Source organism: Malaclemys terrapin, chromosome 5, assembly GCF_027887155.1.
Source record: "Malaclemys terrapin pileata isolate rMalTer1 chromosome 5, rMalTer1.hap1, whole genome shotgun sequence".
Lineage (NCBI taxonomy): Eukaryota > Metazoa > Chordata > Testudines > Emydidae > Malaclemys > Malaclemys terrapin.
In genome coordinates this window covers 17,429,470-17,448,326 of record NC_071509.1, presented here as the reverse complement: position 1 = coordinate 17,448,326, position 18,857 = coordinate 17,429,470, and the positions used below count along the sequence as shown (strand labels likewise).

Sequence of the window (18,857 nt, the reverse complement as noted above, 5' to 3'; positions counted from 1 at the left end):
GGGAGTACTGAAGTTAAGATGACTGGTCTGTAATTCCCTGGTTTGTCCTTACTTTCCTTTTTTTAGATTGGCATTATATTTACCCTTTTCCAGTCCTCTGGAATCTCTCTGGTCTTCCATGACTTTTCAAAGATAATAGCTAATGGCTCATCTCCTCAGTCAGCTCCTTGAGTTATCCTAGGATGTATTTCATCAGGCCCTGCTGACTTGAAGACCTCTAACTTGTCTAAGTAATTCTTAACTTGTTTCCCTATTTTAGCCTCTGATCCTGCCTCATTTTCACTGGCATTCACTATTAGACGTCCAGTTGCTACTAACCTTTTTGTGAAAACTGAAACAAAAATGTCATTTAGCACTTCTGCCATTTCCACTCTTTCAGTCCCCCCCCCTCCTCCCCCCAATTGACGGGCCTACGCTGTCCTTGGTCTTCCTATCTTTCCTACGCAGTGAGATGGTTTGCTCTTATGCCCTTAATATTGTCTCTTTGAAAGACTACCAACTCTCTTGAACTATTTTTCACTTTAGACTTGGTTCTCATGGGGTCTTACCTACCAACTCAGTGAGCTTGCTAAAGTCTGCCTCCTTGAAATCTTCTGTTTGTTGTGCTGTTTTCCCCTCCTACCAGTCCTTAGAATCATGAACTCTACCATTTCATGATCACCTTCACCTAAGACGTCTTCCACTTTCAATTCTTAACCAGTTCCTCCATATTTCTCAAAATCAAATCTAGAAGGGCTTCTCCCCTAATAGCTTTCTCCACCTTCTGAAATAAAAAATTGTCTCCAATACATTCCTGGAATTTGTTGGATAATCTGTGCCCTGTCATATTATTTCCCAACAGATGTCTGTGTAGTTGAAGTCCCCCATCACCACTTTGCTTTGGATGAGTTTGCTTTGGACGGTTTTGTTTGCTTTGGATGATTTTGTTAATTGTATAAAAAAAAGTCTCATCCACCTCTTCTTCCTGGTTAGGTGGTCTGTAATAGACCCTACCATGACATCACCCTTGTTTTTTACCCCTTTTATCCTTACCCAGAGACTTTCAACAAGTCTGTCTCTTATTTCCGTCTCAACCTCGGTCCAAGTGGGTACATTATTAATAAGACAACACCTCTTCCCTTTTTCTCTGCCTGTCCTTCCTGAGCAAGCTGTACCCTTCTATACCAATATTCCAGTCATGCATATTATCCCAATTGTGATGCCAACTATGTCATAGTGTTTATTAACTAGCATTTCAAATTCTTCCTGCTTATTCCCCATATTTCTCAGATTAGTATACAGACATCTAAGATACTAATTTGATTTCCCCTTGTGTTCTCTTCTCTCCCTTATCCCTACTGTAACGGCCCGTGCTCCCCCATGATCCACACAACTATTTCAACTACAGCGATTGTTGCGTCAGAGTTGAATTTGTCTCTTGAGCTGCTGTATTTTTTGTTTTGTATTTAGTTTAATCATTGCATAGAAATTAAATTAGTTTTGTATTTAGTCAGTAATGTACTAATTTTAGATAATTACTTGGCTGTTCCTTTATCCCCATTGTATTACGTTACTCATTCTCAAGTCTGACTCTACGCAAGTTTACCTTGCAGGAGGTTCATTGGGTGGAGAAGGTAGGGAAGCCCTGATGGTCCTGGGTGCTACATCTCAGCTGGGAGCAAACTAAATCAGTATCTTTTGATGGTGGTGGTGACTTGACCTCTGAATATGTCTGTCCTGTAGGGTGTCACAACTTGGGAAGCCCAGTTTAATTCACTTAAAATTTAGTAGAAAAATTCTCTCTCTGCTCCACAAGTAACGTACCAATCTTGGATGAATTTACTTTTCTATGGATTTCTTTAGAGTGACAAACATCAGGCTTATAATGGAAACTTAGTTGCATACTTAACTATATGAAATGATGTCTCTTCTCTCCCTCTTTTCCCCACCCCCCTTCTTCCATAATGATCAAACTGGGGTAAAAATCTTTTTTGGTTAATTTTCTGGCCTTCCCAGTCCATCTCTTTGATCTTTGTCTATTTAGATTTGAAGTACATCAGAGCATGGGCAGGGCGTGGGTGTTAACAGCACTGAGCACAAAGTTGGTTCTTAACCAATTCATCATCATCATTATTATTTATTATTATTTTATTAAGTTAGTTATTCTGGAAGCATGGCTTCTTTTCATTAACCAAACAAATGAGTCAAATGAGCAGGGTTCTTATAAGATCTTTTCTTCAGATAATACCTGGACAAAATGCTGGACTTACAGGGACAAGGTGAGTGAGGTGATATCTTTTATTGGACCAATTTCTATTGGTGAGAGAGACAAGCTTTTGAGCTTACACAGAGCTCTTCTTCAGATATGAGTAAGCTCGAAAGCTAGTCTCTGTCACCAACAGAAGTTGGGTCCAATGAAAGATATTGCCTTTCCCACCTTGTCTCTAAAATACTGGGACCAACACGGTTTCAACAACGCTGTATACAGGAATGGACTTACAGGGATCTTTCTTCACAGCAGACATAAAGCTCGTAAAAAGTCAAGAAGAGTAAATGAAATTACAACATTTTAACATTGATACTTTGTGTTCTGTAGCTAGATGGTGGAGCTCTGTCTTGATGTGACAGCAGGGACCCAAAGTTAGCCTGAAATACAGCTTTTCTTCAGGTCTTTGGGTCCTTGTCTTTCTCTGTTCTCTAGAACTTATATAGTATCTTAAACAGGATCTTTCAAGGTATGTAACACAGCCCATAGAGATGATACAGAAGCCAAAACAGTATGAGGCCTTCAGCTAACTTCCTTATTGATCAGGGTTTAGATAATTTAAATTAAGAGCGTAGTTGTTAGCTTACAGGAAACGTGCATTCTGTCATAGGAACAATTTCTTTGAGAGGTCAGTGAATCATGGTGCAGCAGGCAGAAGATTTCTAAAATCAGGCTATGAGGAATCTGCCTTACAAGTCAAGGACTGTCTGTGTTTGTACAGTGCCTAGCACATGGGCCGTGATCCTGGCCAGGGCCCATAGCCATCACTGTAATACAATTAATTAAAACAATATGACCCGGATGTGTCTGTCTAAATATTGCTTTTAGGATGATGGATTAGGGAGTCAGAAAAATTGAGTTCTCTTTCCAGCTCAGCCATTGACCTTGAGCAAATCAGTTAACTTCTCTGCCTTGGTTTCCCCCTATCCTTTGTCCATCTTGCTGCTGCTTTGCAGTGTTTCAAGTGTTGGAGGCTACACCATTAAGTTTTTAGGTTTGCTGTGCCATGCAAACAGCTGTTATGTAGTTTACCTAACTTTCAGAAAGAAGTCTGAATACTAAGGCTTCACCTGTCTACCAGTCTATCTTTAATGTATCAAAACAAAATAGCTCTAGTAAATATTTGTATTAGCCAACACAGATGAAACAAGATGTCTGTTAGTATAATCAGACACCAGGGACCTTGAATGTAAAGTCTGTAACCATAACAGTGTAGTTGAAACCAAAACACAGCTCCTGAATGGCACAACTCTTAATTCTCTGTAGTGTGATACAAAGCAGTCTGAGCTGAAATTTAATTTCTAGTTAGTTAAACTGAACAGATGATTTTACATATAAAGTGTATTATTCAGTGTCATTGTTCTGTGTCAGTTGTCTTGGTTTGTTTGGAAGTGTGCTTATGTTTGCATCCTGATTTTACTGAGGGAACTGGCATTTGCTTTTTAATTGTAAAACTGAACAATACAGAAGACATTTTTTTATTCACAGCTAAGATTTTGACACTGCCTCAAACGTATGGTTTTATAATCTCAATAGCTATTACAGTTAAGTCAGACTTTCCACTATAAACTCCCGTTAAACATTTTTTAAAAGTTGCTATGCTAATATTCTGACACTTACAAAAAGGTTTTGTTAGAGTGGACCAAGAATTTGGAACTTGCTACTAGAAGAAAAAAGCATGGCCACTAAACTTGCCACATGCAGAGCGAAATGTAAAACTTGCCTCTTTGCCTAAGCGTCCCCTCAATAGTACCTTGAATCTCAGATTCATTAAAAGGGTTTTTTAAAGTCTCCTTTTTTGGCATCGAAAAGATAGAGCACAGATTTTTTTAAGCTTGTAGGAGATGGAATTGGGTTCCTACCTGCAGCAATTTAGCTATATTTAAAAAAAAGGACTGAGGCCTTCATTTTTAATATTTTTTTTTGTTCGTTGCCAACAACAATTTTGCAGACGTTAAATAAGATACCGTACTAGTAATGACACTGAAATGGGACAGTTGAACTGAATTAGTGTCTGTTTTTAATTTTAATTTCAATTTACATTTTAATCTACATTTCAATACTACAAATTTTCATTAGGTTGGGGCTTTTCAAAACTACCAGTAATTTAAATTGCTGATGGAAATTGCCTGGACTTAAATTGCTATATCCCTTTGTCAGTGCACATGAATTTTGTTCTAGAAACCTAAATATACCAGACCATTCCTTTTTGTAAAATAAACATACCAAGCCAATACTAGTTCTTACCCTAGTGAAGCAAAAGCAACTCGTGTTGCTCTTTTGCACCCTTGTGTCCCTATCTCCCTCTCTCTCTTGGACTTGAAGCATCCTTGATTCTACCTGGGGGATGCTGTTGAGCTCCTCTGAACCAGACTTACATTAATTAAACAGAATCTAATTAAATGCAAGGTACCTTTTGTTGGTTTGCTCTATCAAGCCTCTCTCACTCAAAGGGAAACTCCCTCAGTTGTGATTGTTAAAAACAGCATTAGCATTCTTTCTCATGGAAGATTTTGCAATACGGTTAAATAAGACTTAAATCCTCTTTTCTTTTTTTTTTTCTTCATTTCCCTTATTCACATTCAGACTTTGAAAACCTCCTGTTTTAAGCAGACAAGTCTTAACGGGGCACCACATATAATTTGGAAGAATGAGTTAGAGCTTGTCTACATGGAGAAGTTATTCCATAAAAAGGTAGGGTGTGAATTTAAAGCACAGTAGCTATTATGGAACAGTTCCCAGTGTGGACTTTCTTACTCTATAATAAGAGCCTCCACCTGGGGGCCTATTCTGGAATAACTATTCTGATCAGCTTGGCCATGTAAACAAACTTAGTTATCTCCGTTCTCCCTGATAGAAGAAAAATGGGGGGTAAAGGGAAAGCTTCCCTCCTAAGGGCTTGTGCAGAACATGTTACTTTGGACCACTTTGATTAAAATCCTACAAATTAAGGAGGACGTGTCATTGGCTAGAAGGATTGATCTGTTCAATATACCCCTAGTAGATGTGGTGAGGGATAGGGAGTGAAATGAAAGACTAGAAATGTTGAACACTCCTTTCTCTGGTCTCCAGTATCCAAGAGTCTGACTGAAAATTATGCAAGCAAATAAATTCAGTTAAGGCTTTTCCAGTACTTGGGTATGCTGGGTGCTCGTTGTTTCTTATTACTGCCAGTTGTGTTGAGGTGTTGAAATCCTGATCCCTTAAGAATGTGTTGTGTAGGAAAGAGTCACACATACTAATGTAGGAGTGTGCAAGAGACCCTCAGAAGCACTTAATCAAACATTCATTCCACCTGTACAGTATCAGCATAGCTGAATAACGCTCATAATTTTGGAATCCAAGAAGTGGAAGAGCATTTCAGGAGCTTTGGAATTAGTTTCCAAAACTCATTAATGTCTGCAAGCTTTGATAATGACAAATGGTGATTATGATACTGGTCCAGTAGAAACAGTAATCAGAAATGTATATTTCTTGAATTGCAAGCACAGTTGAAAGTGTTCTCTGAGATCCTGGAAGGGTTTCAAACCCTTAATTTTTTCCACTATTGGGGATTTGCTTTGCTTCCAGTATCCAAATGACTATATTCCTGTTTGGCGTTTATATGTAAATTGTAATACTTTTAAGAAATAAAACCCTCTTGGTCTGTTTAAGATATACAAGTAGTATACTGTTTAAGTATTTGTACAGCATTGGAATACTGTCTGCCATCTGTGCTAAATGTTTATTTTGTAGAATTCAGCCCATCTTTCTTGTTGACTCAGTACAGCTGTAAAAATTGACCTAATTCCTCTTCTCTCTCACGTGAATTTTCTTTCCTACAAGACGTAAAAGTGTTAAGCTCTGTAGGCTAAAGAAATTCAGAGGTGATTATGCTGTGGGACCGGATTATGCTGCCCTTACTTGGACAGAATTTAATGAAGTTGAGAATTGTCTATAACTTGTTCATTCTCTTTCCTCTAAAGAAGACTTAGGCTGGGTCTACACTGAAAAGTTATATCAGCATAGCTATGTCGGTCAAGGGGTGTGTGTGCGGGGGGGGACGGGAATTGTAAAACATACCCAGGACTGACACAGCTGTGCTGACGCAACCTCCAGCGTAGATGCCACTATCAATGGAAGCAAACTTCTGTTGCCATAGCTAACTTCATTCAGGGAGGTGGTATAGGTTGCAGCTATATTACTGGGCTATGCTGGATTGCTAACCCAGTATAGTCTCTGTAGTGTAGCCATGTTTTGGGAAAGCGTTTAGAGCCAGTTACTTTCTATTCTAGATCATTGATCTAGTACATGGCTTTATTTTTCCTTAACTATTTCTCATTAAACGAATATCAAAGTTAATTTCTTGTTTTACATTGATCACTATGCACCCTGCCACCCTTCTTTGACACCTATTGACGGTAAAGGTGGAAGATCATTGCAGTAAGAGGACAAGAGCTCTAGGGCATGAAATATTGATAAGAAATACTAGACACTAAGTTAAATAAAAATAGTATTTGTGACCTAACTTTTTGTTTCATGAAAAACATAGGTTTTAACCTTTTAAAAACATACCATTTTTCTTTAGTGCCAATTACATTATAAAAGAGTAGAAGCTGTTTAAGACTTTTTTTTAGATTAGGTAGGGTTGGGGTAGAGGTAGAAAGTGAATTTTTTTCCATTTTTTTCAGCTCTCTTATTCTAGGAGAGCTGTAGCACAATCCGAAAATTGGGGTCTTCGGTACATATTTGGAAAGTATCACAATATTGGTGTCACAGGTGTCTTGTGGCTTAACCGTCTTGTGCTACTTCACAGACTTTTCTCTCGTGTTTTATATGTCTATGCGTAAACTAGTTTCCCCATTCTTTTTTTAAATCAGGATGTGCTTGTTGGTGTTGATCCAACTGTACAGCATGTCTAAATAGAAATTAAAAATTCTTATTTATTATCATACAAACTTAAGATGTCACAAGTGGCTGATATTATATTTTAAATGTAGTGTATCAAGGTTATAATTTAAAAAGAGAACTCCAACCGTAAACACCAAGAATTATGGAAATAATTAGCCAAGGTAGCTTTTGTGTATAAAAAGCTATATTCCATTATCTTTGCATTTATTAGCATTGTTTAATATTATTAGCATGTGTAATGAGTAGGAGGGAATTTTGACACACCCCAAAGTCTGAACCAGAACACCAGTTAAGAATTTTTATATAGCTCATGGTTGAAAACTCACCTTCCAAATTTTTTAAAGCTTAGGTTTAACTGTAATGTTACATTCATGATAGGAGCTGACCTGATGGCGCTGAAGTGGGAATTTCCTGTGTGTGCGCGCGCACGTCTCCTAAAACTAGAACCCCATACCTTATGCACTGGGTGCATAAAGTTTGTTGTATATGTTAAGTTTATAATAGTTTGTGCATAAAACTGTGCACCTGACAACTTTGTGTGGTGCCCGACTCTTGAGTCAAAGGGCGAGAGAAGTCTGGAGTTGGAGTGATGGAAGGTACTACATATGGGCATGGTTTGGAGGGTTTGTGGTGGGTGGAGTAGAATTTAATAAATATATAATGAGCACAAGATACCTGACCTCTGCTGGAGTGTGGAATTTTTAATTTTTAAATCCTGGAATCTCCCGAGCCACTCAAAGTGCCTTGATGTTTTAAAGCAGAATTGAAAGCCCCTTTCCCACATTCCCTCTGATAAACACCAGACATACCTCCTGTACAGCTGGGAAACTCCATAGAGAAGTAGCAGCATCTTCCTTGAGCCCAAGTTCTTTTGTTACTATTGAGCTGTTTAAGATTTCTTGCTTCTACCAGCAAACTGTCTTCTTGCTTAAGTGGCTTAACAAGAAAACTGTAAGGAGCGCAATAGATTCCAGTGCTCTGAAGAAACACACTAATCTCCCCAGTGTGCCTGGGCTACTACCAAGCTACCACCCTGTCCCTGCAAAATTCATACTGCCTTGCAAGAGTTCCTAAATCTGTGGAGGCTGGAATCAAGAACTCTGCAGGGTAATGAGATCTCACGTAGGCTTACCTGAAGACTTAAAACAATTTCATTTGGTTCTCTGGTATAAAATAGTTTTGGGTAAAAATTTAAGTTGTTTGAGACTTGTGTAAATTTAGATCTAACTTAGCTTTGTTGTTGCACTTAAACTTATGTGTAAGTAAAACCTTAAAAGTAAGCGGTATAACTGATGTGCACATCTTATTTTCATCTAAGGGATTTTAACCCTGCTTTGACTGAAACTAAATGCAAATTTAACTATGAAGCTGCTAAAATGTCTCTAACGTAAGACATCAAGAACATGGCAGGTGTAAAATACAGTAATATTAAAGTGTAGAAGAGCCCTTAAAATCCCCACTTAACTGTGGAGCTGTTCATACATCATGACTATCAATTTCCCAGTGTCTAGTATCAGTTGCTGCTTTAATGAATGCTGACACACATCCAAATGAGAAGTTATTAAACACTGAACAAATCAAAATAGGTGACCATACTTTAAACTCCAATTTGATGCAGGGGGCTAAGTCTGGTTATGCTCAGTCTAACAATTAATCCCAGGATGGTACGAATGTGTTTACAAAAATTAAATTACACACTTTTCTGACCCATGTCTGTCTCTCCCCCCTCTAACCCCCCCCCCCCCAGTAAAATAGTTTTTGCCAACAGCATATTGTTATAGTGTTTAGCGGGGGGAAATAGAGTCACAGTGCATTAACAATTGTTCATGATAATGAGCATTATGAAACATCCTATTTTTGGCTAAAAAGATTTCTAAGATAAATAGTTGTAATAGTTACAGAAGTGCATGTGATTTGGTCCTTTCTATAATTTTTTTTTTTTAAACCTAAAAAACAAGCTGCAATTTATAAATTTGGTAGGTTATTTATCCTGGTCAGGTAGCTAGTGAGAGTTAGACTTCATAAGTGTACTAGTAACTAGTCTATAATAACTTTACACTCTCCCTCCTCCCCTACTCACCACTCATAGTTGCTTGTTACAAAGATTTACCTCCCAACAGGATGAACACTGGCAGAATAAGATTGAGTTTCATGCACTCCTACTGAGTGGGTCTTTTGACCTTAGAAAGAGAACTTCTGCCTGTTATGTGGACACTGACCTCATGTCTCGGTGTAAGGTTTGCCCCCTCCCTCTAATTCAGTGGTCCCCAAATTTTTCAGTGTTGCACCTCCCCTTACTTCTGTCTGCACCCCCCTCCCCCACCCCAGGGCTGGGCATGGGGGATGTGGACAGAGGTAAGGGGATTGAGGCTAGGGTTGGGGCCAGGAGTGGGGCCAAGGCTGGAGGCGGGGCTGGGATTGGGTGTGGAGCTGCGGTCAGGGGATGGAGCTGGGACCGTGGCTGGGGGCAGGGCTAGAGCAGAGCTGGAAGTGAAGTGGGTGGGTGGTACTCCCTCTCCGCCCTGCCGTGGGGGCTGGCCCCAGTCCCACTGTGCCCTCTTGAACGTTCCTTTGCACCCCCCTACAGGTGCTGCACCTACACTCCCACTGCAGGGTGGAAAGATACATGTATGTAGCTTTTGTGAAGTACTTCATTATCTTTTGGGATGAAAGGCAATGTGCAAGGTTGTGTAGCTGTAGCAGAACTTGGGCCGTTTTGACACAGTAGTTACTGTTTCATGGGTATTGGCTGAAAATGGTTCACAGTGCTTGATGTGTAGATCAGATTGATTCCGTAGAATACTGTCTATTCTCCTCTACTCCCCTCCTTTTGCCCCCACAAAAAAAACAAACCAAAATCACACTTGAGTGCTATTTGCACAGACTTCTTTTTCTGACTTTCTTTATACCAGAGTTCCAGCCTTACTAAAGTCTGGATAGAGGAGTCAGGCCCTCAATCTCAGAATGCCTTTCCTTCAGACAGGCTTTCCTTTCCACTGGCCATCTGTTCCGAACCAGGTATTTTAGCCCTGTACAAGGGTCAGCTGGCTGCCTGCCAGCCAGTCAGAGGACAGCTAGCTCCTTTATTGAGTTTCATTTGGGCTTTCTCGTAGTCACCTTTTCCCAATTGCTTTCTGGGAACCTACAGTTCTTCTGTGTCCGAGTAGTCCTGTCTACTTCAAAACACTCTCAAGCTTTATGGCACAGGTACAGTAGAACCTCACTTATGAACACCAGAGTTACGAACTGACCAGTCAACTCTACACCTCATTGGGAACCGGAAGTATGCAATCCGGCAGCAGCCGAGACCAAACAAGCGAATACAATACAGTACTGTGTTAAATGTAAACTACTAAAAAAAAAAAGGAAAACATTAAAAAAAGATTTGACAAGATAAAGAAACTGTTTCTCTGCTTGTTGCATTTAAATTAAGATGGTTAAAAGAAGCATTTTTTTCTTCTGCATAGTAAAGTTTCAACGCTGTATTAAGTCAATATTCAGGTGTAAACTTTTGAAAGAACAACCATAACGTTTTGTTCAGAGTTATACATTTCAAAGTCACAAACAACCTCCATTCCTGAGGTGTTCGTAACTCTGAGGTTCTGCTGTATTTGTTAACTTGTTTCCTCCACTTTTCCCTGATGGGGCATGTTCCTGTAGTAATCTGTGAGTGTCCTTAAAAATCCATAAATAAGTGTGTGGTTACACCAGATTACAGGGGTTAGGTGTGTTGGGCAGAAAGTTGGAGGTAAAGTTTCCTCAGCCACTTGAAGTTTGGAAACTATAACACAATTTGCTAATAAAAGCAGTGAGTCTCAAACCCTCTGGTTGCAGGCAAGAACCTTCATCAGCCATCACATTCTTCAGTAATTCACATTCTGTAAATGCATGTGCAGATCATGCAGCAGCCTTTGGGAGTTATAATTCATGTTGCCAATTGCTGAGTTTTACTAAAAAAAAAAAATAAAAAATTGTGGTTGCCAGGCATACCTTTAATTGGCTACTAAGTGACATACAAAACTTATTCCTGTTGGAGTGTTTAAACTTTTTCTCTCCCCCCCTCCCCCGCCCCCCCCAAGTTCACTCAATGTATGCTAGTTGTGCTGTCTTCCAGAAAGCGACTAAAACCCAACTGTCAGGACCAATTGAATTTGATTTCAATAATATGGATTGCTTGAAGAGTTGGTTTGAAATCCGTAGAATTTTATTTATAGGTCTAGAGTTTACTAAAGAGATCGTGTGTGCGTGCACACGTGGCCATACATGTGATTATATCATGTGTTCCAAGTACATAAGTGAGTTAAATATTGCATAATAGCGATCATTTCTTTGCTTTTGCAGCATAACCCCTATTTTCTAGGAACATCACCCATAGCTATGCTGCAAGTCCAGTAAACCTGATAACCTTTAACACTGCTGCCCCACACAAAGGGTAAGAAGAACATTTGTTCAATACTAACAACATTTTTTCTCCCTCGCTTTAAGTAGAATTTTTTAAATCTGACATAATTAAGAGCAAAGCCTTTAAATATTTTTGCTGCTATTTTGGTTAAAAAGGAAACTTGGATGTGTCATATGCTCCTACTCAATGTGTTTCTGAGAACTTAATCAGTATGCAAGTATCCAAAGCATTACTTGAATCAGAATTCGAGAAATCAGCAACCCCTTCACTCTTATCCCTCTTGTCATGCTGAGGAGGCCACCAGTGTTGTGTCCCACGCTAAGAGCAGAATATAAATGTGAATTTGAAGAGTTAATTTGGTGGGTTTGGGGGGGCTCTTGCCTGGGTGGCAGCTGCTGTTTGAACCATCTCATCTCTGCTGGGGCAAGTTGCCTGCAGCAGCTGCTTCCACTTTCCATTTCCCTCTCTATAACGGTAGTGTGGCCTGACAGAATGTACTTGTTACAAAATATCTATGGGTTTAATGAGGTTGAAACTTGGCAACTATCTCCCAGAAAAACACTGCCAGGAGTAAACATTTTTCAGATGGTTTAACGCAGTTAATGAGCATTTATTACTTTCCAGATAGTAACATTCTTTGTATGAAATGTATTGCCCGTTGTTACTTACAAACTTGTGCAGATTTTTTTAACTGAAGACAGTCCGGTTTGCACCAACTCAGAATGCTCTCCAGTCTGCTTTTCTTTTAAGTGGTATTTTCGAAAAGGTGATTGGGAAAGATTTGATAGCTATCCACAGAATATGCGATGCAAACCTGCACCTTGCTCTCAGTTCTGGTAACTGGAGCAAGTTAAGTAGGTCAGTCATAAGGAGCCATATAAAAGTAAATTCTACTAACTGGGGAACAAGCAACTAGAAAAACAGATGGCGCCAAAAATAGTTTATTACCAAGCCCCAAACATGATTATGTAATTTTTTTCTTTAAAAATAATGCAACTATAAATCCTGCTGAAAATCAGTAAGTCCTGAATTAACTCCAAACTACTGAGTGTTGTTAAAGCCTTTTGGCTGCTTTCCAGGCTTGGTGTTGCCCTTCATTCACAGGATCAACATTTAATTTCTTAATGGGAAACCTGAAGAATTCATCCTTTTTGAATGGAAACATAGACACGGTGAGCTTGAATGAGTAGCTACGGCTAAAGCGTCCCATTGGAATGGAATGGGAGCTGTGCTTGATGAGATCCTGCTAGGTTGCAGCCAGGATGAAGCTCGGGTCTTTCTTTTCAGCAACGCATGAACAATCAAAGGCCCCCTTTTTATCTATTGTTACCAGGGAGGACATCCATTTAAAGTTCAAATTCCAGCAGGCTTGGGAAGAAGGAAAGGAGATAGCGGAAGGCCAGGCTAGGAGATGATAATCAAGCATCAAAAGTGAGCTGAAGACAAGCCAGCACTTTGTCCTCTGACAGGAGAGACCAGGCTGGGGGTACTTAGTTTTGAATGGGGGCTTGAAGTTTTTTGCAATCGTGAATGAAGCACTACTGAGGTGGCAGGCACAGAGAGCATCTGGCGCTTTGCTTTCTTTGCATCAGCAGAGTGGATCACAATGTGAAATTAGGCCCAAAATGGCATTTAATGAAGTGAAGCCTCTGTGTTGCGGGCCTCCCTGTGCTCTGACTGCAAAGGACAGCCCAATAGTGTATGATCTGGGGACGGCAAGGAAAGGAAATCTCATTAAGGTTACTGTTTTTCCTTTTACAAATGTCACTTGTATAACAAATGTCTTACAGATAGCTGGCTTTCTCATAAGTGTTCAACACCACGTAGCCCTCTGCCAGCCCTGAAAAGCAGTACTTAAACTTACAGTACTTTGTTCTGGAAGTGTGCTCATAAGAGGATGAAGCTTAATATCCGATGCAGATTTACTGTTCCTCTTTGGCAAGTTGCTTAAGTACAAGTAAGAATTCATTGTTGAAATAGCTAATGAGGACCAGACCAGCTGCATCTGACCTTATGTGAAAAGGGGCTATCCATAAACTCCCATGTAAGCTTGCAGGCAGCTGTGGGCTTTTTAAATTAGTCAGTGATACACAAGTTCATGCCAAACCTGTTGTTGATCCTTAATATTATAATATAACTATTGAGTATCAAGTTAAGAATCGTGGTACAATATGCCAGCTATGAGATTTTCTGTTGGTTTCCAAGCTTGTACCCAAAGGGCTATGTTGATGGTCCTGGTTCAGTCCATCTGGGGCTAAGGAGGTGGCAGAGAGAATTACTGTTTTTTTTTTTTTCTTTCCCCCCCCCCCCCCCCCTCTCAGAGTCTGGGACGTAAAGAAGTTATTCAGCAAGTTTCCATCATTAATGTGGAAAACCACTTTCTGATTTCTAAAAGTAATTTGGCCAGAATGAAGGTCAAGTATTAAGATCCTTAGAAATTCAAGAGAAATGAGTTAATTGTACCACTTATTCAGTTAATAATTCAGTGGAATTCTTTAAATAATTCTGCAGTTTATGAATGAAGTATTGGGTGAGGTGTGGTGTTGCAGTTATTTAGTTCTAGAATGAAAGAGCTTTTTTCATTTTGAAATCAGGTTGTCTTTTTTATACATTAGAAGGTATTCAGTGTAAAACTGTACTGTAGGAGGTGTACTTTACTTGTTTTTGACTGAAGTCACTGTCTGAGCAATGTCTTCGGAAAGTGCAAAAAAAATAAAACACAAGCTTTGCAAAGCCTGGAGTGATTATAAAAATATTTCCTGTAGGGAAATACCTCAGCTGAATCAGTTTAACTGTCACTTAGTCTGTCTTTCTGCTAGACTTGCATTGCACAAACCATTTTCTGTTGTACACAGATACTGGCACATAGGTAAACAGATGTCTCAAATGTACTGGAAGATGGGCTAAATTAAGCTGAGTATGCCAGCTGCCTTTATTACATTTTGATTTCATCCACTGGATTTTTAGAATGGGAAATACTGGTTTATTCCTGATTATACATTCCTTTTCTTCAAAATGTACAAACCTGAAAAACACTTTTTTACACTAATAAAACCGACTCCTTTTAAATAAATGTAACCCATTGATATAGTCAAATTTTACTATTTGAAAGTAACCTAGCTATTTCAAAAAATAACTCTCTAAGCATTGGCATTGGCCTTAATCAGATATATCAAAGTATTTGAGAATAAACAGAATGAGCTATTTATATTTCTGAGGGTGATTGGTAGAGAATTCTGTTTGCAGTCATATGTTGCAAACTGGTATGGTGAAAAACTGGCTTTCAAATATGTGACTTACTTCCTACTTTTAAATAAGTTTGCTTTTACTAATAAAATTTAGTTTCCTTTTGTTTAAGTTAGGATAATGATGAAATCAGTAAAATATTCTTTCATGTTACATTGTTTTCCACAATAAAAGAATGTAAAGACATTTCCAATAGTAATGCATGAAAGTTGGTAGGTAGCATGGACTATTTACAGCCTTTTAAAAACATGAAATATGTGATATATTTATCATTTTACATAAAACCGTTCATCCAAAGGCTCCGAGAGTGCTTTACAATCCAGAGGGAGGAATCATGGAGTTGGACAGCTGGTGCACAGCACCCTGCACTTCAGTAGGGAACTGAGACAAACTCTTGCCATTAAGAGAAATGCCATAGGAATTCTAATGTTCACTCAAAATAGGCAGGATCTTTATTGTAGAGCCTGCCTGCCTTCCTCCTTTTCCCTGCCCACCATGAACAAGTATGGTATCCATTTGTCTAACACAAAGGATAAATGACCACTTGCCTTGATTTGTGAACCTTGTCCAGGGAATCTGTATCCAAACATCCCTCTCTGTGAGGTGCCAAGCGCCCTCAGCACCCTGTGACTTCTGAACCAAGAAAGGATATTTCCAAACAATGTTGTTCTAAACTTCTTTAAAAAGAACAGGTTGACCTGATACTGAAACGCCAGTCTCTTTGTGGCTTCATGTTAACTAAGTTGTCTCAAAACAGCCCTTGTCAGAAAGCATTAATATTAGATATAACAGCTATTGTATTTTAGTTTATAGGCGCTAGATATAGCGAACATACTAGACATGACTATTGGGCATTTTTTCCTTTACGCATACAAATGTAATTTGCTCAGTTTAGCTGTCCTCTGGAAATAATCAATGGCCCTGGTGCACCTGTAGTTTGGATTAACACCCGATAAGAATTCATTGTAAAACGTACTTTTTTTAAGTTAAAGTGAGCAAAATATTCCTAGCATCTTTGCTTTTTAATGCTTATTTATCAAGAATATATAAATCTGATTTTCTTTTTTGTGTAAATAATAATAATAATAAGTAAAGGGGATGAAATTGCTTCCAGACTGAGACCTTCTCTCCCCCCCCCTTCCTCCCCCACACAACTGGGAGTGAATTTTATGGCCTAATTATAAAACCCCTTAAAATGCTGGTTATAATAGAATGCCAACACAACCTAATAATGTAGGTGAGGTTGACATCTGTCAGTAATGAGTGCAGTTCAAAGTTTAAAATTCAACGTTTACTTTTGTAATCTGGTTTAAATCTTTCTAACAGATACATGTCACTTTAATATTCACAACACAACTAGCTTTACTGGTCTGTTCTATACCTCACCCTTCAGTAAACTCTGCAAAAAAGTACAAAATGATAGTTTTAATAAGGCATAGGGATGTGAGTCTATGGACATCTGAGCAGGAATGGGATGGCTGCAGCTATGAGTGCATGGGACCATTAGTGTTGCTAAATGTGTCAGGTATCGTAGAAGATGCATAGTCCTGCATAAAAGTCAAGATGACAAATGTAAGTGGTAAGAAATAATACCATCTGGCAATGTTTCATAGACATAAAGGATCAAATTCTGTCCTCATGTCAGAGGACAAAGGCAGTGGATTTACATCAGTGCTAAATGAGGTCCAAATCTGACACAATGTTCAGTATGAACATGAAAAAAAGTTTTGACAAAGTATTTGTAAGTTTATAATTTTTTGTCCTTTTATTTAGAAATAGTTTCAGTTAAAGATGATTCATTAGTGTCCAGTAAAATACTACGTCATTGCAAGTTTTCTCTCAGTGAGTTAGCTATTCTTATATTATGTGCTAAGTTATATTCACTGAAATGTACTGCACTCTGAGGCCTGGGGATGAGGGGGAATGTGTTGTACATTGTTTGAAAGTTTTATCTTTCTGAATAGGGAGCCAAAAACATACAAATACAGCACCAGTGAAAAACTATGGCAGCATTGGTTTTGGATCCTAAAGACCAATACTGTTAGTCACTACTGCTACAAGCAGTCATTCTCTTGTTGATCACTGTCCATATACTGTTCAGAAATGTCAACCTGAGCAACCGTAGTGTATTCTCTTCTCTGTGTAGAGGGACTTGTTAGCATAACTCCCTCATGCAAACCAATGTGAATATACTCCTTTGTGTCAAGATACCCATTCAAAAAAAAAAAAGAAAAAAACGAAATGCAGATAGACTGGAGAGAGGTCAATTTATATGAATTTTAAAGAGACATGTAAGTGTAATGCTAACAATAGGAAGCACTACAAACGCTTTCTTTGCATCTGTGAAACTGGAAATATGATCTTCATAAGTTAGTGTCTTAAATGATAAATGCGAAAGCTCTCACACTTGAAGTGAAAGATGTGAATTACTAAATCAGATGGGAGAGGGGGAACCCTCTATAAACTTAGAAGGGCACTGTGGTGGGATATGAACAGTTTTTCGTATGTGATTTTTGTGACTGAGCAAATGACTGCATAATTTTCCTTTATGCAAAGATGCTTATATTTGTTTGCAGCAGAAACCTTTAAAAGAAAAAAGCCATTTACCCTCTGTCAGAGCCCATCAGGGGAAGGGCTGGCTCATTTCTAAGTTTGTACAGCACCCAACGTAGTTAGGCCCCAGTCCCCAGTATAGATAGTTTAATAACATTCCAGCTTTTTGGCTTGTCCATCATTTTAGGAGCTCTGCAGATGGTGGACTCTTTGGTCAGGTCGGGAGCGGTAAAAATTAGCAGTGGCTATCCTGGGCCACGGTGGGAAGTGGGGCTGCTCTGCGTTGCCCTCTTCTGGGCCACAGATGGTTCTGTGGACACTCCCCATCTTAGTCTGCAAGGTTTGGCCACCTGCTTGGAGCAGAGTATTCTGTGCCATAAGCTTGGTGTCAGTCTCTCAACAATCAAAAGACAAAATGGCAACTCAAGACTTGGCCGTGTGCCCGTTTAGACGGTGGGGAGGGGGTGGGACAGCAAAAGGCAAGCACTTAATTACCATGCTTAGGGCAAGGCCCTGGTATGAGTCTGGGTTAGCCCTGAGGAGCTCTGGTCCAGTCTCACCCAGCTCTATCCCTGAGCAACAGCAGGCCTGCCTTCTTAACTGGCCTGCTGGTTCTTGATTGGTCAGTATTTTTTTTTTCTTGGCCCTTCCAGGCCTCTGGAGGACTGTCTCGGTGATGGTCCAGTTTGAGTGAATTTTCCTTGGGCAGAGAGCTGAGGGGTAGAGAAGGCCTGACTTACTCAGTCACACACCTCCCCTTAGAACAGCCCAGGACTCTGATCTCTTCCCCTCTGCAAGAATGTTAGTCCCAGGAAAAGAAGTCCACATTCTAGAGCTGTGAACTTGGCCGGTGTCATACACAAAAGACGTATGGTTGTGATGACCGATACCACTGAGTAATGTAATAGTGCCCTTCCTCTCTTGCAACCATTTAAAGGGGTGCATGGCCCTAAAAGATAATATTGTAAGGCCCCTACAGTCCATTTGATGTCCCGGCACATTCTTGATGGTGGAGTATCTGCTCTCCTGTGGCTGCAGCTTCCGGGTTATACATAGTATTGAATATTCCACCCCCTGAATGTTTTTGGACAGTATTGCTCCCGATCCAACTGTGGAAGTATCCATTTGTAATATAAACATGAGTGAGAAGTCCCAAATACTGTCGCACAGGCTGTTGTCTGAGAATATCCTTATCTTGGTAGAGGCCTTGTTACCCTGAATTGTCCCCTGGACTGCTTGAGATGCATTGGCCTTCTTGAAGTCAGTCAGCAAGAGTCATGAAGTGGGGCATGAACCTTTGGCACTACTTGGCTAGACCCAGGAAAGCCCACACCTGCTTTTTGGTGATAACTGGGTCTTCCTCAGGGCCTTTGTCTTGTCCTGTAGGGGTTGTACCCAGCCACTTCCTATGAGATACCAGAGATGGTGGGTTTCCAGCATCCCAACCGGTGATGTATCTCACCTGTCTGGAAATTCTTCTCCACGTTGCAAAGTAAATAATTTTGTAGTCCCAAGTGGGGA

General features: G+C 39.6%; 1 protein-coding gene across 8 annotated transcripts in view; it reads left to right on the top strand.

The window, feature by feature from the left end:
- Positions 1–18,857, top strand: part of FAM53A (family with sequence similarity 53 member A) — a 98,767-nt gene that overhangs the window by 69,356 nt on the left and 10,554 nt on the right. For 5 of the 8 annotated variants that reach the window (XM_054030600.1, XM_054030596.1, XM_054030597.1 and 2 more), the window contains exon 5: positions 4,832–4,939. The exons of 2 other annotated variants lie outside the window; for them this stretch is intronic. In XM_054030600.1, the coding sequence (XP_053886575.1) occupies positions 4,832–4,939 (108 nt within the window). Of the gene's footprint in view, positions 1–4,831; positions 4,940–18,857 lie in introns of those variants that run through there. One more of the 8 variants, XM_054030603.1, reaches the window with a different exon arrangement.